The 25,866-nt window shown below is 38.8% G+C and overlaps 1 protein-coding gene across 1 annotated transcript in view; it reads left to right on the forward strand.

The window, feature by feature from the left end:
* TNRC6C (trinucleotide repeat containing 6C) overlaps positions 1-18,679 on the forward strand; it is a 45,829-nt gene extending 27,150 nt beyond the window's left edge. Inside the window, exons 10-21 of the mRNA XM_009582516.1 lie at positions 805-951; positions 1,412-1,534; positions 2,899-2,982; positions 3,290-3,521; positions 5,254-5,421; positions 6,540-6,731; positions 6,879-7,022; positions 9,867-9,983; positions 12,371-12,565; positions 13,948-14,018; positions 14,737-14,876; positions 17,934-18,679. Coding sequence (XP_009580811.1) covers positions 805-951; positions 1,412-1,534; positions 2,899-2,982; positions 3,290-3,521; positions 5,254-5,421; positions 6,540-6,731; positions 6,879-7,022; positions 9,867-9,983; positions 12,371-12,565; positions 13,948-14,018; positions 14,737-14,876; positions 17,934-18,294 — 1,974 coding nt within the window. The 3' untranslated portion in view covers positions 18,295-18,679. The remainder of the gene's footprint in view (positions 1-804; positions 952-1,411; positions 1,535-2,898; positions 2,983-3,289; positions 3,522-5,253; positions 5,422-6,539; positions 6,732-6,878; positions 7,023-9,866; positions 9,984-12,370; positions 12,566-13,947; positions 14,019-14,736; positions 14,877-17,933) is intronic.
* Positions 18,680-25,866: the final 7,187 nt, after the last annotated feature.

The raw sequence follows: 25,866 nt of genomic DNA on the forward strand, positions 1-25,866 counted from the left end.
TCATAGCTTTGACAGGTGGTAAGAAAGAAACTGTACTTCTAGCACCTCTGGTCAGAGAGAGCATTGTGGCAAGAGGGATGTTTTGGCCCCTGGGTAGAACATGCTGAAAGGCAAAGAAAAGGAAAGGAAAGGAGATGGAGGGGAAGACTGATAAACACCACGAGACTGAGAGGTCATAAACTACTGTTGATTATGAAAAGGTTATTTTTGTCATATAAATTGAAGTTTCAGAAAAGATAAGAAGTAACAACACAGAAGAACTCTTATGTATCATTCTATGGTGGCTTTTATTATGTATATTCTTTTTAAGTTAGTTTTCTAAAGGCAATATTTGTCCAGCACTTACAGCCCATTAAGCATATCTTTCAGAAGCGGAGACTGCACTAATAGCATGTCCATTATCAGTAGCTTTGTAAAATGACTAAGTATAAAAACTGCCTAGATGATTTAAGGATTGGGATGCTGTGAGTTTAATGACTCCATTCTCCTGTCCTTTGCTATACAAATTCACACATTTTTGGCAAGTACTTTTCATTGTCCATCTTGTGACCCTCTGGGGTTATGCATCCTTAAAAAAGTGATCTTCAACTTCAGCTACCTTTTGTTCAGGCGTCTGTACAAAGTTTTGGAGGTTTGAGATGTTGTCGGGTACGTGGCGATCTTCGCCATGCCCGATTCTAAACCTGATTGTCAATACAGGCTTCTTTATCTGTGCCTGTCATCATCACTGCATAGATAAGTAACTTTCAGGTTATATGTTGAGTGATGTCTTTAAATGCCAATGTCTTTCTTGTCCTGCTGTAGATACCGAGTGGCAATCTGGGTATGTTTGGCAATAGCGGAGCAGCACAAGCCAGGACCATGCAACAGCCGCAGCAACCGCCAGTGCAACCTCTTAATTCATCCCAGCCTAGTCTTCGTGCTCAAGTGCCTCAGTTTCTATCCCCTCAGGTTAGACAGCACTTCCACTCTTGAGTTTTCCCTTTCCCTGGAACTCTTCCATATGCACTCTCCTTTCCATACGCTTCTGTCATGCTTCTGAGGCTTTGCAGCTACTGTTGTCTGGCTGTGACTGTGTTGATCTATTTACTAGCCAGTAAGCATGTTACATGGGTAAGATGTTCTCGGGTGTTTACTCTGTACGTTATCTGTGTGGGCACGTTTTCTTGTTCCTTTTTGCAAAAAGTAGTGTTTCTAGAGAGCTGGAGAGTTTGTTCTCAGCTCTTCTTCTATAAATGGACGTTTGAGCGTGATTATTAAGATTTGTCTCTTGTTAATTTTTTGGTAGTTCATGGTACTACTGGTAATAGTAATATTTTCCAGTTGATGTCTTGTGACTCTTACTAATGGCTTACACAGTTGCTGGTGTTAAAAGTAAATGTACAATGTTTAATACACTGCTCTTTCTTAGGTTCAAGCACAGCTTTTGCAGTTTGCAGCAAAAAACATTGGTCTCAGCCCTGCACAGTTAACCTCGCCAATTAATAATCCTCAGCATATGACGATGTTGAACCAGCTCTATCAGCTGCAGCTGGTAAGTTAAAAGACATGGCAAATAAGCTCTAAATCAGAATTGAAGGCGTGAAGATAAAATAAGAGAATGGCTAACTAGATTTTTAAATGGACGTGGCAGATCTTTAAAACAATCAGATGCTGATTTCTTTGGTAGAGTTTCTTTTTAAAGAACCAAAATCATGGTTTTTGCCTCAGGCTTTATAAATAGTCATTTGTGGAATAATTATCCTTTACAGCTGATCAGTGGAACTAAAAAGTCAGTTGTCTTCGTACTGGTATGAGTAACATAGTATATTCTCAAAGAGCACTAATCTGTGTATTGCATGCCAACGTATGCAACCGATTGACCAACTGGGGGATTTGTGTCACAACGTAACAAGAGAGAAATCTCAGCCATGCTGGTCACCTGAGTTACCTGGAGAACTTCCTTCAGTTGCCTCACTAAATAATAAAGTGTAGGGTAAACTTCCTGTACGTAATGGAATGCATATTAAAAACATGATGTGATAAGAACTACTTGTTTTTGAAAAGTTGTGTACTTTTGCTATATTTGCAAATTTTACATATATATGTGTGTGTGTATGAAAATATTTCATTGGATTTTATGAATATTTTAAAAAGAGATACTGCTAACAGTGAGTCAGTATTTGCTAGAGATAAACATAAAATTGAGGATGACAAACTAGATTAGTTGCTGATCTCAATGTGCTAGTCAAACTCTTTTATTAGTAACAGTGTTTGGTACTAGAATTTATTTCTGGTTATGTTTCCTAGTTTTGAGGTGCACAGCATTGTTCTCACACCATGGTAAGAGTGGAACAGTACCCAGCTACTTGAAAAATATCTGTACAGAACTCCTTTGGATTTTAAATTCACGTGTTTCAGAGAAACACCTTGGAAAAAAAAAACTTACTGCCCAGTTAACCACATTAAAATTGTGGAATTTTTCTGGAATAAAGCAGCACAACTGATTAAATACAAAGTGTTGTCAGAACTCACAATGGCCAAACAAAAAACAACTATTGTATTTATCCTAGTTGTATAATATTATAAACTTCAATTTTAATTTTTGCTTTGTGTTATAATTCTTTCAGGAAAAAAATAGGTTCCTATCTTTAATGACCAGTTAACTGCTCACAAACTTACTCATCAGTTTTTTTATTGACGTGTTTGGTTTAAGAAAAACCAATGAACATTGGACTTAAACAAATGTATTATACAATACATTTGTAACAAGATTGTTACTTTTGCTTCATTGACTGTTTTCAGAAAACTCCGATGTTTCTGTCTTTTCTATTTTATAATGTACCAGAGCAGTTCAAGCAAGCTTGTTCAGCTTATTGTATATGTTAGGATCTCTGACCTCTGGTTTCTGTCTTGCAGGCGTACCAACGTTTACAAATCCAGCAGCAGATGTTACAGGCTCAGCGTAACGTTTCCGGACCCATGAGACAACAGGAGCAGCAAGTAGGTTTGCCTGCCAGCTCAATCTCTCCATTAGAGTTCGGTTTCAATAGCTTAAAGAGATGTACTACATTATACCAAAGCAGCTAAAGCATCCTTAGAAACGATAATATAGTGCATGGCTTGAGTATTGAAAAAAAATAAAGCTATTTCACAGCATTCAGTTATCAGAGGAAAGCTCTTCAACCCGTAATACAGTAAATTTTTATTTGTAAAGAGATCTGTTGTGTTATTTCACTGTAGAGGATGGCACAAGAAATCTAGTGTCTTTTTGTTCAATTGAGCATTTATTGATTCTTTTTCTTGCCAGGTTGCACGTACAATCAATAACATGCAGCAGCAGATCCAGCAGCACCAGCGCCAGCTGGCCCAGGCCCTGCTTATGAAGCAGCAGCCTCCCCCTCCACATCTATCTTTGCACCCCTCTGCAGGCAAATCAGCCATGGATAGCTTTTCACCCCATCCCCAGGCTCCCGGCCTACCTGACCTGCAGACCAAAGAGCAACAGTCTTCACCGAACACCTTTGCTCCTTACCCTCTTGGTAAGTGTCCTTCGTTAAAGCAGTTCCCTATGAAAAAGACAGAGGGAGTATATTTCATTATTTCAGCACCTAAATATTTTGCTCTACAGTATAATAAATACAGAAATACAAAAGATGTGTTTGTTAAATAATGTTGAAATGCCTAAACAAAATCATGGTGCTACATGCCTATCTGGTAGCTGTTCAAGTGGGCTGTATTTGCTCACCTGTGCTCTGCCTACAAATATCAGAACAGAAGATTCGCTTAATTAATTAGCTGCATATATTGCTATTTATGAAGTAAGTTTGTATTAACAGCATCATGTTGTAAAATACACAAATGTCATACTGATAAACAGGAGTATCATCCGGAAGTCATGCAAAGTCATCTTTCTACTCTAATCAGCACTGGTAAGGCATCAATTTTGGTCAATGTATTTCAAGAAAGATACAGATCAGTTTGAAGGAATGCAGAAGGAGTGTTGTGCAGATGATTAAGTGTTTCAAAAACATGACTGCTAAGGAAAAAATGAAATCCTCTGCTCACTTTAGTCTAAAGAGAAGACTTAAGAGACAGGCAGGAATTTTCAAAAATCTGAAAGGTAGCTTCAAAGAAGTTTTCTTGCATGTGGCTGATGCAAGAAGTAATAAACTTACGTTGCATAAAAGGAGATCTACTTAAACATTAAGGATCACTTATTTGCTTTAAGCAAAGTAGAGTACTGGAATAAATTATTTGGGAAGTTTCTGAAATCTTCTTCACCAGTCATTTTGTGGTAGGTTAGACATAGACCTGTCAAATATGATTGATGTCAAAATAGTTGATTTGGCCTTGAGACGGGGGGAACAGAACAACCTTTCAGACCTGTTTTCTGTGATTGTCTGATGTATGCTACAGGCTTCATTTATGACATAAAAGAATTAATTCAATCTCTTTGTGACTCTTTATGCTGTGTACAATAGAATTGCCAGGCTTTATCTACCATGCAGCAGTTAAGAAGGTAATTTTGACTGCTATGGTGAGCTGTTTTAACAGGGAGCATCAGAAGGCAAAAGAATTTATGAATTAAAGGTCTAAGTCTAAGAGGTTCTTATCATATCTCAGCTTCCTGTGATCTGCTAACATTCAGAATTATGTATCAAAAAGGACCCAGATTCATGTCACAGAAGCATGTCAAAATTATTCCTTAGATATAGTCTGAGTGATTTTTGTTCTGTGTATACAAAATACATGCCCAAATAGTACAATACCTGCTCTGATGAATAGCAGCTGTTTGTAGGACCTTCTAATTAGTTGCTTTGTTTGGGATTTTTAAGATGTTGTTAGCAAAGTAAAATGGCAGACATCATGGGGTTGTGCTGGTGAGACATTAGGAATATTTTGGCTTAGCAATGGAATGCTGCAAATTCTTCACTGGTTTAGGCGTAGCATTCCAGTGCATTCTTCCAGAATGCCTTTTCTGAGACAAGTGAAGAGACTGCAGGCAGAAATACTGGCAGCTTTAAAATATTATCCCTACATCTTTTTTCTCTTTTCCTGTTAGCAGAGTTTTCTGAATTCATGGGAGTTATATTGGTGTTCCCATAAAAGCAAAAGTTCTTGACAGTAGATTGAAAATGTGCATAGTAAATTACTACACATACATACAGATGTCTGAAAATCAATGTTTAATAATTTCTTTAGCCGGATTTTTAAACATATCTTTTAATCCTCCAGTATATTATGGATATCTCATGACCTGTTTCCCCTTAGCTGGACTGAACCCGAACATGAATGTAAATAACATGGACATTACTGGTGGTTTGTCAGTGAAGGACACTTCTCAGTCCCAGTCTCGCCTTCCTCAGTGGACACACCCCAACTCAATGGATAATCTGTCTAGTGCTGCTTCTTCGCTTGACCAGAACTCCAGCAAGCACGGTATGTCGCATTTAATCTCTGTGTCAGTCTGGCTTTTTGAGACTTGAGTCGTTTTGAAATTGTAATTTTCTTCTCATGTTACTATTTTCGGTAAGTGCTCATAAATGGTTGGTCCAGAGTGCCCTTTGAGACTGTGATATTTTTAAGATGATTTTTGCAGTCACATTGAAGTTCTTGCAGCTGTCACTTCCTACATGCAATGTAGGAATGGTTTTTTTCACTTGCTGAATTTTGTTGCTCAGAACATGGAGTTCAGGTAAAACAAGCCATTAGTGTTGGCAACACAAGTCCCACAAGCTTCCCCTTACTCCAGATCTGCATACCTTCAATCCAAAAAAACTTTACGTTGGCTTTCTCCCACAATTTTTCCAATATCATCACCCTTTCACAGCCAGTCCTGTACAAAGGCATGATGGATTACATAATTACCCACCCTGGGAGTTAGGAGCACAAACTTCGTATTTTTCCAGAAGTGATTGCTAATCTGTTTGAACACCTTTATCCCCAACGCCTCCAGTATCCTGAGTCGTTTATTCCTTTATTTCCTGTACCAAGTTTATTCTGTTAGAACATGGTGCTCTGTTAACCTTACTATATCCTGGATTTTATTATGAGCAGCATGAATTATTTCTTCTACAATAGTTTTTTATTCTGCAAGTAGCTGTACTGCTTATGCCAAATTGTTGTCTGATAGTTTGTAGAAACACGAGAATGGCCATTTCAAATCATCCATCCCGTCAGCAATGAATACCTAGAGAAGGAAGAGAAGAGGGCTTGCCTACAGTGATGTTCCTTAGTACGCTGTCTCAGCAAATTCCTATTTACCATCAGTGTAATGATTTGAATTACTTAGTCTCTTTTTGGCAGTAATGTAATGCGAATTTCTTTAACTTGCGTGTCTAGATTGTACCAGCGGTGTATCTCACAGCTGTAATTCCTAGTAAAGCTTCAGAGGCTGTTAAGCCTTGCTTACTGTGTTTATATTTTAATTTTCTTTTTTATCTTTGTAATATAGAAAGAAAAAAAGAAAATAATAACAAAATATAGGGACTGATGAAATTCCATACCCAAAATTAGTCCCACTCCTAAACAAAGCCTTTCCATTTCATTCATTACAGGTGCTATACCTGGAGGTTTAAGTATTGGTCCTCCGGGAAAGTCCTCCATTGATGACACTTATGGCCGGTATGATCTGATTCAAAACAGTGAATCGCCCACCAGTCCACCCGTAGCTGTTCCTCACAGCTGGTCACGTGCCAAATCCGATAGTGATAAAATTTCCAATGGCTCCAGCATAAACTGGCCACCAGGTAACAAAATGCAAAGCATTCATGTTAAACTGACGTCCTTAAAACGTATTGTTGGTTTCATTTATTGAATCCTCATGCCTTCTGATATGCAGGAACTTTGGAGAATTACGACTTTATATACTCCTCTTTTTATTATATTTGAAACAGAGTTTCATCCAGGAGTGCCATGGAAAGGACTGCAGAATATTGATCCTGAAAATGACCCCGATGTTACTCCTGGAAGTGTTCCAACTGGGCCTACCATAAACACCACGATACAGGATGTTAATCGCTATCTTCTCAAGAGTGGAGGTAAACACACAGATTACTTTCACATCTGTGTATGCTTTGTTTTTCTTTCCAAAAAAGTTGACTACTTATATTATGGATGTAGTATGTTTTTGCATGTAATCCTAATCTAATAAAGCTTCTGCTCTGAACTTCCACTGAAAATCCAGAAATACTTGATTTAAATATGGGACTAAGAAGTTTCTGGTTTTCCATGGGAATGTAAATATTTTTATATTGGAAAAGGCTGTGTGATGTAATATAAATTTCTGTCGTCACTGGAAGTTTTTGTAACCTGTAGCACTTTGTTTTGAACAAGATTTCGCTCTCCATACTGACCAACCGCTTACATTCACTTTGTGAAATACTCAGAAGACACAATACAAAAGTTCCACAGTTGTTGCTCAGGCAGCAGGCTTCTGTCACACTAATTAATTGTAGCTTTTTTAGAAGATCAATCAGCAAAATAAATTAGAGCTGCTTTATCCCCAAAACCATCAAAGAAAAGGAAAAATAGGGAATTGACTAGTAAACTAGTATTTCCCAGTGCCATTTCCATTCCTTTTGTCTTGGCAGTGCTTACTCCAGAATTAAAAGGGTACTCTTTAAAACAATAAACCATTGGGACTATGCTGCTTGTTAACGAGATGTACTGAAAGTGGATCAAGGGAAAGGTGGCTTGGTTTAATTGTGATCAGCGTGCCAAAATAGGCCAGTTATCTGCACTCTATTAGAGCACAGGAATAATATAATCAGGTTGTAAAGAAGGACCTGTCAGGATTAAAAATGTGGATTTTGTTGTAGTAGTTATATCTGTGTAGATTGTAAATCAGAACTATTCCTTGAAACGGGTTTCCAGCTCTGGGCTTGTTAACTCAGGCGAAGGGATGTGAAACATGAGGGAAAGGAGGCAGGGGTTTTCATTGCCTTGAATGATTTTAGTTGTCTCTTACCAGAAAGCAATCTTTATTTAAGCTGAAACATGAAGTATTTGTGTGCATGAGTAATGTTGAATGAATTAACTTTTAATGACCCAAATGTACTTCAAGGGGCAGGCAACCTGGATGGTTTGAAGTTATAAAAAGAAAAGTATAAAGACATAATTCAGTCACAGTTCAGATATGGTGCACACAAGAAATACTCCCTTTAGGCCAAAAGCCTAGCCCTACAGAGCTGTAAGTTAGATGATACCTACTACAGGTCTTCCTTCTTTATAGAAGGAAAGTATACATTCGCTCTGTTGGTGTATAATCTGTCTGTGGAATGAAGAAATAATTACGCTATTTAGAGAGGGTCAGTATAGATGATCTTTGCAGAAGTAAACAGGCCCTCAAGAGCCAAAACCTTCTGAAAAGCAGTGAATGTTGGGGTCCATGTATGTTTCCTTTCCTCATTACCTTTTTAGCTTGTTAATAATATAATTTTAATAAAAAATGTAGTTGCTGAATCTGTTTGTTTATACTCGATTAACCTAGGTGTTTGCTCCTAGGTAAAATTATCTGTTACCTGTTATCCTCAGTACCCCTCCATACGAGATTGGGGCTTTCATGACGTGCTGCCAGGAAGAGACTGTCTTTGAGTACTGCAGCTTGAAGTACGCGGATGGTATTAATAGAGCGGATCTCCATCTAGAGGGCTAGGCTGTGGTGTATACCATCCTCGCACTGTACGCTTAGAAACAGACAAAACCTAAGCTTTTGGGTTGGTTTTCGTTTTACCGTTTGCTAATGAAGCTTTGCAGGGTCAGCAACTATGAGCTGAAAGTCTTAGCCACGTGGAATCAGGAACGGTTTCAGCTCTGTGGGCATATGGGCCTTTGAATCTGATACAATTCCCTCACTCCTGCCTGGGGAATAGATTATTTCCAGAGAAGGCCTTGATACAGAGTTGTTTTGTTTGAGACTGATGTCTGTATTGGTGTCCTTTGGAGCGCAGTGAGCCTGGATAAGGTTGGTTGCTGTTCCAGTTGAGTATGTAGCCTGTGTTTTTTATTGAGCTGTGAGGGATGAGATTGTCCTTTTCATTCCTCCCTTCTACCTCAGTACAGCGCTCTTTTCCAAAGAACTTGCCTATTTTTATTAGCCAGTTAAAGATGTTTCAGTATCACAGTCCATCAAAGTATGTCAGGAATGATAAGTCACCTAGGATACACACTTAATTTTGTTGGTGGCTAGAGAGAATACTTCCAGCTCTTCTGTTCTTTCTAATGAAGATATTTTATTTTATGTTCAGTTTCTTTCATTTGCTGCCAGTAAGGAAATTGTATGTATGCTTAGATAGCTCCTCAGATTGTAAATGATTTACCAAGATGGTTTCGGGCTATTTCATTTAATGTTACCAGTTTGAGAAGAGATTGCTAAAATATAGCCTTGCTTTACTGAAAGTCTGCAAAAATCTAAAGATATTTGTGGGCATTAGGATGTAGGAGAAGTGCTTACCTTGAGTAATTTAGGACAAATCACCCATGGTAAGAGGTTAGTTTATCATATACATCTATGCTCCTCTACAGTTGGCATTGCTTAAGTCAGGTGGCAGAGCACCTTTATAAATGAAGCCTGTTCCTTGAGACTAAACAGTTTAACACTGATTTTTTTGAGAGAGTCACATATCTTAAAGGAAATGCAGACTTTATCTTCTGCACAGGCGCTAGTACATTTGCTACTGTGCCAGCTTTCTTCTCTTTTCTACTAAAGACTTCTGCTTCACTTTATCATGCTTTCTATAACATTTCATTCCTAGACTTCAGAGACCAGGCTGATTAAGGAAAATGCCTTGCATGGTTTGTATTTGCACATAATAGATTTGCTTATGTCACACCAAACATCATTATGCCCATCTTTCTTAGTTGCTTCTCTGCTGGTTCTGCAGGGTCATCCCCAACATCATCTCAGAATGCCACGCTGCCTTCATCGAGTGCCTGGCCGCTTAGTGCCTCCGGCTACAGTAGCTCTTTCAGCAGCATTGCATCCGCACCTAGCATTGCAGGTACGAAACATGGCCTTTCTACTTTCGCATCCTTCTGCATTCTGAGAAAAGGCCCTAGAAAGTGCTTTCCCAGTTATTACAGTAGTGCTACTACAGACAGAAGCATATTTTTTAGTACTGTGCTAGGTAGGCAGCTCTCCTGGCAGCTCTTGAGTGGTAAGCATTGGATGGTATGCCTGGAATTGTGCTAAGGAAAAATGTCTTTATTCCACGTGGTGCCATGTGCTGTCACTCTGTATTGGCATCGAGATCTCTAAATGACTATTTCCATTGAACTTTGAGGAGGAATATAGTCTAGGGCCTCAGTAGAAACACCCCTACTAGACCCTTCCAGTAAGAGCTGATAGGAAATTTTTGTTGTTAAACTCACTGTTAAAAGTGAACCATCTTCAGCTCGGGAAAAAGTTTAATAGTACCTCAAGGAGGTACTTTGCATGGCTCTGGAGGCGTTGGGTTTGTGGCTCTTAAATGTCTTTTAGTAGTAAGTCCAAAGGCTGATGCTCCCCTATATGGCTGAGCTTGTAGATGGTCTAAATAATTACCCCATTCTTTTTAATGAGCTATAAATTGTGGAGCATCTCTCTCTGAAAATCATGGAAACTTTGCTGCAAACTGGCTACCTAAATATCCAGTTTGTCCCATCATAAAAATGTGTTGGGACTGTTGTGTGGATTGTATCAGCATTTTCACATCTAATCAATGAAAACCCTCCCCTTCTTTGAATAAAGGAAGGTGCAAGCTCCAGGTCGTACTGCAGAATGCAAAATGAAAAGGGTTTGTTTGAAATGTTTCACTCCAATGAAAGAAAAAGAAAGGAATGGCTTGCTTTTCTTTTATCTGCCATGCATTTCTGCTTTATTTGCTTTTTATTTTTTTGCAGTGTCGTCTAATCTTTGTGTATACCCCATGAGAAGTAGTGACATAGCAACATCTAATCTGTGGTAATGTGCATGTATCATGTGCTACATCACAGGCTGAGCTGCTCTGAGTTGTAAAACTCAGACTTTCTCCCTTTCCCCCCACCATTTTACCCTTGTCAATGTCTTCATCGTCACTGGCAAATTATTTTTGTTGCCACGGTTTGCAAGAAGATGGGAGAGTGGTTGCCCTTTCACTTAAATTGTTACGATTCAGTATAAAATCATTGAGTTAAATGATATAGATACATAGAGGCAAATTGGGGAGTGTGTGTGTATATAACAGAGGCTGCGATGTGGTGACTGGTAAATTTGGCTTTAGGACTTAATAAAAAAACCTCAATGGCTGCCTGATGCAAAGCACTGATTCAGTATAAGCTTAATCTGCCAGTTCAAATCTGGTTTTAAAAAAATCACAAGATTTTTGCATCTTGGACTTTGTCAGACCAAGTATTTTCTTACTGTCTGCAATTAACATTAAAGCATTAAGGCAGCATAATCACAGTATCATTTGCTCTGGCAGAAGATGCAGTGATGTGACCATTTCAGTCCATTCCAGTCAAACAGGTACCGCTAATGTTAGGAAACGGTGGGACTGTGCTATGGCAAGGAAGTTGGACTCTTAATTTCACAACGTATGTTGGTACAAGGAAGAAAGGCAGGGATGTGTAAGTTTAAAGGTGAATAAAGGGTTTTGTTTTGGTATCCGTAATTTGAATCAATTTTGTCTGCCACTCTGAATGCTAAACTGTATTTGTTATTCTTGGGTTTTGTATTATTTTATAAAACTCTGGTTTGGCAGGAACAGCAGTAAGATAGTTTAAAAACTGATAAGGGAAATAACAAACAGAACGGTAAAAAGTTACAAAGAGTGACAGGTTGTGATATGGCCTAGTCTTCTGAAGACTTCATTTTTCTCGAAGGCACTTGGAAAAAAGAGTATCTGTTACTTTGAATATTCAGAAATACAGTTTTTGTTGGTCTTTGATCTTTGGAATTTTAAAAATAGAAGAACATATGGATATACCGGTTACTTTGTATTAGCTAAAATGAGTTGTGTAAGAAAAAGTGGTTAAGTTCTATTAAACCTTTGAGAAAGACAATCTTGAAGTATTTCATTATAATTTTGATGAAATTAGATTTCAAATACTTAAGTCCATTTTCTGGTCTTTTTTTATGTATCGTCTTTTACGAGAAAATGAAATAGGAGATTTTAAAAAGGGAACTGTATATGTAGCAGGTGTTGTGAGATTCATTAAATACAAAATTCTTTGAAAATGTGAATACTAGTGTAAGTAGGTTCAAAGGATACAGGATTTATATCACTGGATGGTACGGAATGCTATTCTTTTCTCTCCTGAAAAGTTGGAAGAATATAGTTGATGCAGAAGCTTGGTGATTACCCATCCTTCTTGGTTTAACAGTTGTTGCTAACTAAAAAAACACAAATGTATTTTTTTTCTGTTGCAGGTAAATTGTCGGACATCAAGTCTACGTGGTCCTCTGGCCCAATCTCTCACACACAAGCCTCTCTATCCCATGAACTATGGAAGGTACCCAGAAACACTACTGCTCCTACGAGACCACCTCCAGGCTTAACAAACACCAAGCCATCATCTACATGGGGTGCCAGTCCCCTGGGTTGGACCAGCTCTTACTCCTCTGGTACTCTTGACTTCTGTGTTTTATAACACCACAGTGCCTTCTGTTTATAATTGTTTGCTTTTATTCTGTGTTACAATAGTGAGGCACCCCATTGCTGTGTATTAGGCTCCAGAAACTTGAGGCTTAATACAAGTAGAATGTGTCTGTTTTGGGGAGGAAGCTCGTGTCTGTTTTAGTTAGGATAAGTTGTAAATGAAGCTGTCATCTTTCAGGTGGTCATATTAGTAATTTTACATAGGAATTGCCAAACTATTTAACTTCAACTAGGATTTTTTCCATTTCCTTAATTTCTAAAAATATCTTTTAAACATGTTTCTTGTTTTGTGGTATGATCTATGACTGCCTATGAGGCTTCAAGATGAGTGAATCAGCCCATGGAATTTAATATGGAACACATTTTTGGAGCATGGATGTGAAGCATTTAGGACCTGATGGCATTGCAGGGCCCTCAGGGAATGTCTTAATTTCTTCATGCAGACTTTTTTTTTAGATGATGTTGTTTTGCTTAAGTACAAATATGAGAAACCATGGATGTGGCTATATAAATATATGTATTTATATATCACGTTTGCTTGTGAAGGATTGTCAGCTTCAAAAGTATTACACCTATTTTGTAAAGTTGACCATTTTATTAATCTGCTTTCACTAAGTTGGGAATTAAATGTTCTTCCCTCTTCTTGCCATTTATTTTGTATCAGTTTTCTTCACCAAAACCCCACCTGGTGGGCAGATACTGCTGGTGCCAGGACACTCTCTGGAGCCTGAGTGTGGTCACGCACGTGACCGCAGAAGTACTGCGGTTTCTCAAATGCCACTCATAAATATCAAGCTTGTACAATTTCTCATTGTAAAACACCAGGCTGAAGTTGGAAAAGCAGGTTTTGTTGGTTATGGCCCTTTATCTTTAATCAGAACATTGTCAGTGCAGAAATATCTGTTTTGAATAAGTCATATACATTAATCTATCATTGGCAAGATAGCAGAATGCTGCAGTGCTATAAAAATCTTTAATAGCAAGCAGCAATCTGAGCTTGGACATCTGAATTGCTTTTAAAATGTGTCTTCCAGATTAATTCTAATGTAACCTGAAGATACAGTTTGTTGCAGTGTCATACCTGCATCCGCTAGTTTTCTAATAGTTACTGTGGGAATGTGAAAAATGCACAGATCTTTTAAATGTAACAAAAGCAGGTTTTCATTCAGCAACCTTTCATTCTGAGGAAGACAATAAATCAAGATGTGAGGAAACTGCTCTAGGATTTGTTTTCAGTAGCAATAATGCTTGCTAGTATGTTGTGATTCCAGATAGGTCGTCTTCTTGTAATAGGCTCTCTCTCTCTAACATCATGATAAAATGTTTTGTTGTGGAATTTGTATTGTAGGTTCTGCATGGAGTACTGACAGCTCAGGGAGAACAAGCAGCTGGCTGGTTCTTCGAAACCTCACACCCCAGGTAAATAGAATTGTACATAACTAGTTATGAAAAGAGACTTGTCACATTTAAGAGGTGATAAGAAGAATATTTATCAACCTTGGTCATTTGGTTCATTTGAAGGGAAAATAATTATTACAAGTATCTGTCTTCTACAGGGAATTTGTTAAGTTTTCAAAGTGCTGTCACGTCAAGTATGAACTTTCAAGACTGTAATTAGTGATTCAGTGTGCACCATTTATGTATGTGTGAGTTTGGAGGTGAATGATGTTTTAAAGCAGATACAGAGATGTAAAAATCTGCTTTTCCTATGGGGTTTGTTTTTTTGATTCTTCTCCTAAGTCTGTCAAATCCTCTAGTCCTCCACATAGTGTCATTCACAAGGAAGAACATAAGTCACAAAGCCTTAAATATAGACATTGAAATTAATCTTGGGGAAAATTCAGTTATATTTATGAACAATGTGTTTTTCCTTTGACTTATTTCTGGACTTCTAATGGTAAATATGATTTGTATCACCTAAATTGGGAAATTTTGTGCACTGGACTGTAGGGAAGTCTTAAAAACACAGGATGTCTCACTCAATGAAGACAGTATAAATCTATAATTAAATTCTTCTTATGGAAGAAAAACTTTTTTTTTTATTTCACCTTTACTGATTAAAACTTGCTTAGTTAATAAGCATTTAAAGTAAAATCACAAAAATACAGGTAACCTTTCCCCCCTTCCCTCTTACCAGATTGATGGTTCCACACTGCGGACACTGTGTTTGCAACATGGCCCTCTAATAACATTCCACTTGAACCTGACACAAGGGAATGCTGTGGTCCGATACAGTTCCAAGGAAGAAGCAGCCAAGGCCCAAAAGTCTCTGCATATGTATGTTTCTGCTCTCTCTTTGCTTTGTTATGAAGCCTGTTTTATCTCAGAAACTATTTTCTTATGCATTTATTTGCTAGGGCTCAGACTGATCACTAGTTAGTTCAATCCGATTTTGGAAATTACGTAGTGAGAGAGAGAAAAAAATAATTGGGGGCTAGATACTCGTATACTACTGAATAAGAGTTCATTACAAAACTTGATAATAGATATTCACCATGAGTAATGTGCTCAGTAAGGATTTGTCACCTGTGAGACTGCAAAGAATTTGTAAGATGTGCTAAGAATTCCAAAGGAAGCTTGGAGAGAAGAGAGCGCGAGGCAAGGTTTTAGCTTAGAGAGCAACAGAAAGGACAAAACAATGATAAAGAACGTGTTCATGGTGGTCACCTTTTTTAAAGGAGTTATGAAAGAAATTGAAAGAAATGTATGACAACAAAATGTGCCTTTTTAGGTGTTTTAAAATCCATGTGACTAATTGGCATACTATGCAAGAGCTGGAGAATTTGAGTGATAAAATCAGTGACATTAGGGAGGATTAAGAATATGAAGACTGATGTTTCAAAAGAATACTTAGGTGCTTAGAGTGGGAAAGAATTTTCTTTATCAACAGGTTATAGCATGAGTGTAATAAAAAATACTGATCATAGCGGAAACAACGTTTGGAACTAGAGGTACTACTGTTCTGATTACCTTCCCTGTACTTAAGAGATTTAAGAGCAATGGTTACTCCATATGTAAAGCTGCAACTACTTTCCCATTATGACCTGATTAACAGAAATTGTAGTAATAATAATTATATTAATGACCATGTTGCTTTTTTAACTGTTGACCATTCCTTAATTAAATATTACAAAGCAGCATTCAGAACAATTGGAGATGAAAAATTGACCCATCTTAGTTACATCACTTGAGATGTGTGCATCAGGTAAAAGAAATAATGCCAAAGGCAAAATTAACCTGCGAGTTTAAAGATAAGTGCTTATTTTAAATATGTACATGGCGATGTCCTTATGTTATCAGTGATCTGGAAGGCCTCCGTTTAAATTGGTTTTTTAATAGGTTGTGGCATAACTATAGTTATACTGCTGGCAAGGACAGGACGGGCCTTTCTGAATGAAAAGGGTTGAGCTATATATGTGTTTGGTTTGCTGGCAGGGTGACAACTGTAAAATACAACGGGATTTGTGGAAGCCAACAGGACAGTGTTAGAGTTCCAAGAGATATCAGCCACTATCTGTTTCATGGATAAATGTTTACATGGAGTTGATCACTGGAAAATACATCGCAGAGCCAACAGTCTTAGATCCCATCTGATTTGATACGAGAATAGCTTGCTCACACTTTCTGTCTCTGGTTGTGTGTGGGTTTTTTTGCTGTATAAATTAGGAGCAGCAGTGATTCATACTTTTTTCAAATTAGTTTAAAATTTTATGAAGAACACATAGTTTTCAAAGACTGCGTTTGCATCTCTTCTCTTACATATTTAGGAAAGGTAGAAATTCTTACAATGTGATTTTTCAGCAAGGAGCATTTGCACAAACCCTGCTTGTTGATGGTTTCCAAACCAGAGGCTGTGGTCAGGCAGTGAGGGGCAATAGCCGTTATAAACACGTTTCTATTCCAACAAAAGCGTAGTTGTTAATGTATATGTTCGGAGTTACCATTGCCGTGCAATGGTGAGACTGAACTAACACAGAGAACCTGGACGTTTAGGCAGACGGGCCAGGTAGATTTATCTTCCATTCTTCTTTAAAAGACCTTAGGTTGTAAAATAAATTCTAGAAGAAAATAAAAGCTAGGTTCTTGGAAGAATTCTGCTCCATTGCATTAGTCATGCAGTTATTTTTGTCAAACATATACAAAGGAATTTAATTTTAAACATACTATTAAAGAAAACTGAGGTGTCAGGAAATAGGGAGGGGGGGAAAGACAAAACCTTCAACTTTGCAGGATGAGTGGTGAGTTGCATTGAAGTACAAATCAATTTTCAGAGTACAGACGTTGGAAATGTATTCCCAACACAGCCAGTGGGTTTCAAGTATATTTTTAAATAAAAGCAGGAATAAGCATTAGACACAGAAGAGTTGAACTGTACATTGAACAGTTAATGTTAAACATTGTGATGGGATAAGACCTTTGTTCATTACATGTGAAAAAAGGAGGATTCTCTAATCTTTCTGAGTCTCTCAGTCTTCTGAGAATATTTTAAAAAGGAAGAGGACTTACACACCGCATGGTCCAGAGCTTGCTTTGCTACATTACATGATGCGTTGTCGGATCTATATTTTGTGTCTTACATTTGTAGTAAAGCAAAGTGCTGTAATTACTAGAGGTCCCACTGCCCAGTGCTCAGAAGTAATAAAAGCCACAACACTTACGCAAAAGTGAAAGTGGGGAAAGGAGGCAGTGTTATCAGGTGCTTGAGCAGACTTAGAAACAGCATTTCAGCCTTTGCTGTAACTAAAAAGTTACCATTGAGTGTGATGGCTGTAGGCATCCTGAGGTGCAAGGTGTCTCAATTTTATTCTGCTCATGTATCTGGCAGATTTTTTTTTTTAAAAAGAGAGAGAGAGAGATGACTTTTCTTTTCCTGGTTAGTTGATCTTAAAATACACGGCAAATGATTGAGTCTGTTGCAGGATTTAAATACTAGAATATATTCTTTGATGACAAATTAGTGTGAAGAGAATAGTTTTTGAAAATGTATTACAATAAATTACACCAATAGTGACACATTTGTTACTGATGGTATGCTGGTATGCTTGTATCTTTATGCCTAAATAGAGTACAGCCTCCCACGATGCACATTAGTTAAATGAGGTGGTCTCCACACATACAGCTTTGTGTGTTTGCCTATGGATGTAGAAAGGTAAATAGAAAATAGGACAGAGAAGTCTCTGTTCAAGAGACTGGGATTGCTAAAAGTGAGCAGGCCTAAATCTTCATCTCAAATTCAACTTGGGGGAAAATGGATTTATATGCATCTCGGAGATTTCCAAAAGCGCCCTTTGCACCCCTTGTTTCACCCGCTGCACCTTTTGTTTTCGTCCTCAGGTGTGTCCTGGGAAACACTACCATCCTGGCCGAGTTTGCTGGTGAAGAAGAAGTCAACCGTTTCTTAGCACAAGGCCAGCCACTGCCGCCCACCTCCAGCTGGCAGTCCAACACTGGAACCAACCAGACTCGCCTGGGCTCCTCGAGCAGCTCCCACGGCTTGGTGCGCAACGACGCCGGCCACTGGAACGCTCCCTGCCTGGGGGGCAAGGGGAGCAGCGACCTGCTGTGGGGCGGGGTGCCTCAGTACTCCAGCAGCCTTTGGGGACCCCCGAGCACCGACGACGGCAGAGTTATCGGAAGCCCGACACCTTTGAATACTCTTCTTCCGGGTGATCTTCTCAGTGGGGAGTCCATCTAGGAAACAAGAGAAACAAAATGGAAATAACAATCATCAGCACTAAAGGAAAAATAAAAATTGTAACCCTTTCCAGTCCCGGGCTTGATGAAGAATCCAGCTTTAACAGATCAGACTGGCAGCCCTTTTTAGTACCTCTGTCCAATATCGAATACGAAACTGCAGAAGTCCTTGTGAACTGTTCATGAAACAGTATGGGCTACTTTTGGTCAGTGTCACATGCTAATGACAGGTTTTATTTTTTTCATGGCTTTTTGTTTTATGTTGTCTTTTTATGTTTGTATGGTGATTTTAAAAACAAAGTATAAAAGCTGCTTAGAATAGGTCTATCATGAAGGGCACTTTTCAGAATTTGGGCTGGAAAGGGTTATTTTATCAGCTGGGGGGGAAGGGGGAAATGAAAGCCTATTTAAAATGAGCCTGTGACTATTATGCACATTACCAGAGGCGGACCCAATAATCAGAAAGGGTGAAGTGTGATATTTACCATTGGTACAGAAAAGTAATGAATCTGAATGGTAACTATTGACTGTACATGTTGAGCGGGGGGGAGGGAGGGCAGGGTCGGGGTATCTCTGTGTCCACTACTCCCATGGATCTGCCTATGCACATTACCCTTGTTTCATTACTTTTTTCATGTCATTTTTTTAATCCCAAAAATAGAAAAAGTAAAAAAAAAAAAAACACAAAAAAAAACCAACAAAAAAAACATATCAACATGCAAATACTTGAATCCAGCAGGCCAATAACAAAATGTGAACACTTTCTAAGTCTAATTATTACACTTCCAGGTCAGCATCAGTACACAAAAAACAGGCTCTAAGAATTTTTTTTTAAAGTTCAGACTATATGTTTTTGTTGGAACAGATGTATGTATGTGGGTGTGCTTGTGTGTATGTGTGTGTGCGTGTATGTGTGTGCCCATGTGTGGTTTAACTAAAAGTGTGAATTTTTTCCTTTTATTCAGTATATGCTTTTTATTTGCTCATTGGTCAAATGTTTAATTGTTATTAGCTTCTAACTTTGCACTGAGTGTCCGCAGCCCTTCTTGTAGCTAATCCTATAATGTTAAAAAGAAAAAAAAAAAAAGAAAGAAACTGATAGAAGGGGCTGGCGACAATTCACGTGTAAATGTTTACTCAAGGACTCTTATCGCATTTTAAAAATTACAGTGTGTATCTCTGGAGAATAATATGTATATCTACCTTTAGCGGCTTTTTATTGTGGACTAATGCAAGAAAATTATTACCGGAGTATTGCACCATTTTTCCATTCGGAATATAAAGTTTAAAAAAAATACTCTTGTTGAACTGTGGCCATAGATAATTGTAAAGAGTGGATAGTTCCCCTGCAAGCAGGAACAGAAACAAGCACTTGGACATAGGTTTTGACTGCTTTTGGAGGAGCCAGGAGTTTTGGCTCCCACCTGTTTACAGACCTTTTTTTCTCCTTCAAACTTTAAAATAAAAAAGGAATTAAAAAAAAAAAAAAAAAAAAAAAAAGAAAAAAAAAAGACTTCCATCGTAAAGAAAACTATTTTCAGAATGAAGATATGCTACTTCAGAGCTCTGGGATTGAACAGTGTTGTTGTATTATTCTTTTCTTTGGCCATTGCTGTGTACTATTTTTGTTGTTGTTTTCCTCCTCTTCGTCAAAGTGGCGAAAACTTTGTGATCACTATCTTGCACATGGTGGAAGATGTCTCAGGAAAGCCGGGTTTCCCGAGGAGCAACTCCACACCATTTCATGTATTTTTAAAACCCAACTCCTAGCACTGAAGATATTATTAAAAAACAAAATAAAATAAAAAAAAGACAGTGAGAAAGAAGAAAATACCTAATCTAATGTGTAGCAGTTACATATTTACCAAATAATGGACTCAAAAGAAATAGATGTTTGAAGAGTGCTTTATATATTAAAAAATCGCTTTATGTTTAAAAAAAGATCAATGTTTTTGATTGTTTTGAAAGGAAGAAAGACAATGGAATAACATACACTTCAAGTATGTTTTAAAAATTATATGAACATTGTGCTCCCTGCCTGCTTGGATCAGGAAACTTGTGCATTACTTTTTTTTTTTTTTTTTTTTTTGAAGATTAGCTTTTTAATGGTTTTATCAGATTTAAAGGGTCCTGCAAGATTGCAAATTAACAAAAGCTGGTTTTATAGAGGATCATGAACTATGCACAAACTGGGTTCAAGACTTGTTTTTTTTCTCAAGTTTTAGTAGTGTATTTAGCTGAATAACCTTTCCTCAGAGTAATTGCATCTCATTGCCATTACACGCCTCCTACATATATATTTTATATATATATACACACACACTTATATAAAATATGTATGTGTGTATGTGCGTGTTTACATACAATTTTCCATGCTGAAGTTTAGCATTGAGTTATAGAAAAACTCCTGATATTTTAAAATTGGGAATGAAAATTTCTGTTTAAGGGTTTTGGGGGGTAGGGTTTTGTTTTGGGGCTTTTTTTTTTTTTTTGGCCTTTCCTTTTGGATTAAAGATGTCTGTAACTCTGAGATTAAAAAAAAAACAATTGTGGCTTTTAATGTTTATTCTCCTCATAGAATGTGATTGTTAAAGAACATGCTCCGAAAGTTGCTTTCAAGAGTACGAAGATTCTTTGAAACTTAATAAATTGCAGTTTTTTCTTGGCTGTTCAAATAATGTGTATTTTTCTTTTATGCAGGGGATACTAAAGAAAAAAAAACATTGTTAAATCTGTTAAGGTATTTCATGGAAGAAGTTTAACTCTTTCAATGCTAATGAGAATTAAGTGTACAGCTAGGCAAATCGCTCCTGTAAGTGCAGTCACACACTTTGAATCTGTGCTTGTTGGTGACAGCATTCTCTTGAGCTTGTACCGTGAACGCTTTGCATATCGCATCCGAAAGAGTGCTGCATAAAAAGCAGTGATATTTTTTTTTTTGTTAGAATTATGTTCTTCTCATTTATTCATGTCTTTAGTAATATAGTAGATGAATTGTTAACACTTTGAATATTGTGAGGCTGGAGGCTGATGGCTCCTCTCTAGCTCTACCAATTTCTCCCCCATAGCCTCCCATTTTCTGGACCTGGATGTGTCTAGCTCTAAATTGCCAGTTCCACTAAATTTTATGAGATGGGCAAATAGCCCATAAATAAAATAGGGTAGAAACACCAAAATACTTTCCTGTTTGGCCTTTCAGGTTTTGAAATCAAGGGAGACATTTAGAGTAGCTAACGTGAGGCATAGGAGGTGAATCACAGAAGGTTCGTGGAGGGACCCAAGCTTGCTCCATCTCCCTTGTCTAAAGATGAGCTTCCGTTCTCCTCCCACCCCCATAAAACCAGTTCTTTACCTCTTAGTGGCATTGAGGCGATTCATACTGAAAGCGTGATTTACAGCCAGTCTGGCCCCAGGTCTCCAGCGGTTACGAGTTTGTACAGTAAAACTCATTCCACTAAGTCATTTGAGAAGGAAAAAAACTAACGTGAAGAACTGGCTTGCTAAGAAAGCAGTTCACAGCCCCGAACAGCTCCACCCGCACCGCGACTGTGGCCCATCCTTTCTGTCTCTAGGATTATCGGCTACTCTGCCATAAACATAAGAAAGACCTGTGGGGCGGGGGGGACCCAAGCAACTCTTGAGAGTTTGCAGGTTTGCTGGCAGGTATGATACAGTTAAAAATTAACAAATCGAGATTTGGGGGTAACTTCTGTTGTCTAATTAGCTAAAATATCCAGTCCGAAGCCTGTTCTGCTAATTTTGTTACCAATACCGCCCCAAAGTTGCCGAGCTGTTGCCATGGTTGTTTTTTACGGTGAACTGCTTCCCCTCCTGTCTCCTATTTTTTTTTTTCTCTTCCAGGTGTTTCTAATGAAACTCTTAGAAGAGAATTGCCTTCTCTTGTCTTTTCCTTCCTTGATTTTTTGTTTGGTTTGTATTTTGTTTGGGTTTTTTCCTTAGCAAAGGAGGGCTTTCGGTTTCAGCGTCCCTGGGTGTTGTTTGCCTAGACATCAAAGTCCGTTTCGGATTCGGATGTTTTGGCTAATGAGAGCTTTTGTCTTCCATAAGGTTGGCAGAGATGGCTTTTTGTAAATCAGATGCACTGTTAAAATTTAGTGTCCACCCTGGTATATTAGCAGAAATATAGCTTTTGGCCAAAATCAGTCTTTCAGTGTTTGCGTAGCTCTTTTTGTTTTCAGTGTCATACTCTTTTCTGCTTTAATGCTATCCGGTATTTCTGAAATTGTAACGATAGCTCCTGATTATAAGGACTCTCCTTATGGCTCCAGAATCTTTACAAGAAAACATTTTTAACAATTTGTGTTTTTCTGTATATTGCATTTACTGTATCCTCCATAGCACTGTCGCTGCATGGCTCCCCTGTCTTTAGGCCGAGAGAATTTCTCTTTCCTAAGTGGTCTGAAACTGTCAAACTTCTTCTTAGTTACTTGTCTAGTTTGTGGGTGGCACTGGCAGAGCAGATCATTTTGCTATTCTGCTCCAAAAATATATTATTGTTCTTGATAATTCAATATATGATTGTGTATGTGAAGGAGCATTTTAATTAAAAAATGTATATGGATATCTGTATATGTTAAGAATTATTGGAGTTGGAAGAGTCTGGAAATGGAATTAAAAAACCCTTTAGGATTTGGGTTATGGGCAGCTATAGCGTGGAGCATACCTGTGATACCAGATCAAAGATCGCCGCGGTGACCTGTAGGATCATCTCCTAACGTTGTATATGAACTGCTGCTAAATGTCTGTCGGAGTCCACGCGTTGTACAAATGACAGGTGTACTAATTGTATCGCTGTACTGATGCTGAATGTACAATCTCTGCTCAAGTCCTGCATAGCCAGCTTCAGGGAAGGGGAGTTCTGAAAAATCGAGCTCAAACGAACTCTGTATGTAAACTGTGCGGATGCCTGGCGTACCCCGCGTTCCCCGCAAACCCCCAAGGTAAACGACAGCTCCCTAAATGTCTGGAAATGTCTGTGATTCACGATGTTATCTTTAGCTGGAATTCGAAGGAGACCATGGGCCCGTCCACGGACCGCACAGACGATTTTAGCTCCCTGCAGGTCTCTTGGACTGTTTTACCCAGGTCCTTGCGTTGCTTCGAAGGCGGTAATGTACCCGTGAAACCTTAACGTCTACGGGAGCAGCCCAGCTTTTGTCCTCTCACATTCCCCCTCCTTCCCAAGGGGTCTCTTCCAGTAATACACGTGCGCTCTTGGAATTTGGGAGAGGCACCTCCAACACTCATCCACATTGTAGCTTTCCTGAGGGAGGACGGACTGCTAACGTGCCCATGTTCTAGTGGGGTCTAGGTGTCTTCCTCCAGTGGATACACCGATCTCTCAGGTTAACTATTGCTTCCTGCAAGTTGCCAGACTCCATCCTCTAACGGCCAACCCAGCCTGTGCAAAGACAGTCACGTCGACCATTTTAAAGCCCTCCTCGCGCTCCCACCGTTTTCTTCTCTCTAATGAAAATGCTTCATTAGAAATGAATACGACACTTTGCCCTGTGTGTGCCCCCCGTGTTTGTTTTTTACTGTCGGATGCATTGGAAACGAGTTGCTTGTAAATTTTCTCTGACGAAAACGTGGTCCCAGTGCAGTCATGATTTCAGGGTTATTAAAATGTTATCAAACACAATAAGCTGGAAGATTGCTTTGCTTTCAATAAATACTATTAGTAGTAAGGGTGGCTTGCCTTGAACTAGCTGGGAGGCTGCTGTCTCTTGAGGAGAAATCTCCCCCCCATCTGCTAGCTGCCCATCGTCTGTCCTGAGTTAATTAGAGAGTTCATTGTTTTAAACGTTCAGGGGAGTAGACTTGATAATATTGAAAACTGTGGCAGACTCCTCTATAATTTCTCTGTAGTTTTATCTCCTGGATCCTTTGCCCACTTGACTTATCTTAACCAATTCTTAATTTATACCAAAAAAATGTATTCAGGCAGACTAAAGACCTTTTTACGGTTGATGTTGGAGCAGATTCTCTTTCCATTTTTGCGGTAGGTTTTGGCTACAGCATTCATGGTTTACAATTATGTGTTACTGGCTGTACTCCACAGGAGCAGGAAAAATCAGATTTTTCGTTATTTTATCTGATTTCAAGTGGGACCCACTTTTTCTGCCTTTTCTTGGCACATGTCTGTCTGCTTCCCAACTCTTCTCTCCCTACAGATGACACGAAACTTCTGAGAAAGGCAGGAGATTATTACTCTGCAGGTAATGAATTGCAAGTTCTACCAGTGTGAAGTGTATAGGTTGGAATAGAAATATAATCCCTGTGCTCACGGGGAGGTTCAGCACAAGCATAAAATATCTGAAATATGTAAGAGGGGGCAGACGTTAGTCCCCACACCTAAGCAGCCCTCACCTCTCTCCTGCGATGCTCACGCGTTCAGAAGGAACAGCTTGTAGGAAGTGCGGTAACTGGCAAATAGCTCTCATTACCTTGGGATGCTTTTATTGCTGAATAGTTTCCAAAAACCGACCAGGATGGGGGGAGTTGGACTTGCCCAACGTGTCTCTGCGCAGCACCAAAGGTAGGATGCGGCAGGTGAAAAGGCAAGCTGGCGAGGAGGGCGGGGAGCCCAGGCCAGGGCTAGAAGGATGCGTACAAAGATCTAGTTGATTTGTGTCATTTCTGAAATAGCTAGAAAGTGCTCAAATTAAAACAAAAAAACCCAACAAACTGGTTTTCCCTGGTAGCTCTGGCTCAGTGATGGTTTTCTTTATAGCATCAATATGTACATGTGAGCATGTAGTAAGGTGGTTCTAAAGCTACGTCCCACTTACTGCATTAGTCTAATACCCTTTATTTCTTGCTCGTCAGCATGGTTACTACATGGTTTGGTGCTGTCTCCCTGAACTGCTTTTTAAGCTTTTGCTGCCTCTTAGTTTGTGAATTACGGGTCGCACAATAACCTGGGTGGAAGTGTAGTTGGAAGCAGTTTCAAAATCATTTCCCCGGGGTGCTTCAGCATCTTTGAAAAATACCTTTCCCTGGGGCTTTTCTGAAACACAGCTGCAAGGCGTGAAGTTGAGCACTCGGGACCAGCAAAGCGAACCAGTGACTCCGGCCCAGCGCGGGGCCTCGGACACCCTTTGGTGTTGCTTTGGAGCACAGACCATTAGAGACTAAAACTGGGGTTCATGCAGAATGAGCTTAATACTTTGGCTGCAGCAGAACATTATTTTTTCATCATTTAGTGGAGATTAAGCATAAAGCTAATCCCTCATAGCATGAAATTCAGGACACGGTGTAAGTAAGTAAGTTTTATTTGTGTCCCTAGATGGGGGGCAGGAGGGAGAGGGAAGAAAGGAAGAGAAAGGATCCAAAAATAATGGGATCCAGTACATCGGTGAGACATCACATCTTCTGGTATAGACACCTCCAAGTAAGATAGTGGTCTTAATCGCCTTAGAGTTCAAACACTGATATTTTTATATGTTTTATAGAATCCAGATACTCTAAGACATTGGAGATTTACCACTGTGGGCACCATCTCTATGAGAAGAAAGGGAAATGAAAAGCTCCACTGGGCAGAGTGGGGATT

This window comes from Fulmarus glacialis, unplaced genomic scaffold (genome assembly GCF_000690835.1).
Source record: "Fulmarus glacialis isolate BGI_N327 unplaced genomic scaffold, ASM69083v1 scaffold26817, whole genome shotgun sequence".
NCBI lineage: Eukaryota > Metazoa > Chordata > Aves > Procellariiformes > Procellariidae > Fulmarus > Fulmarus glacialis.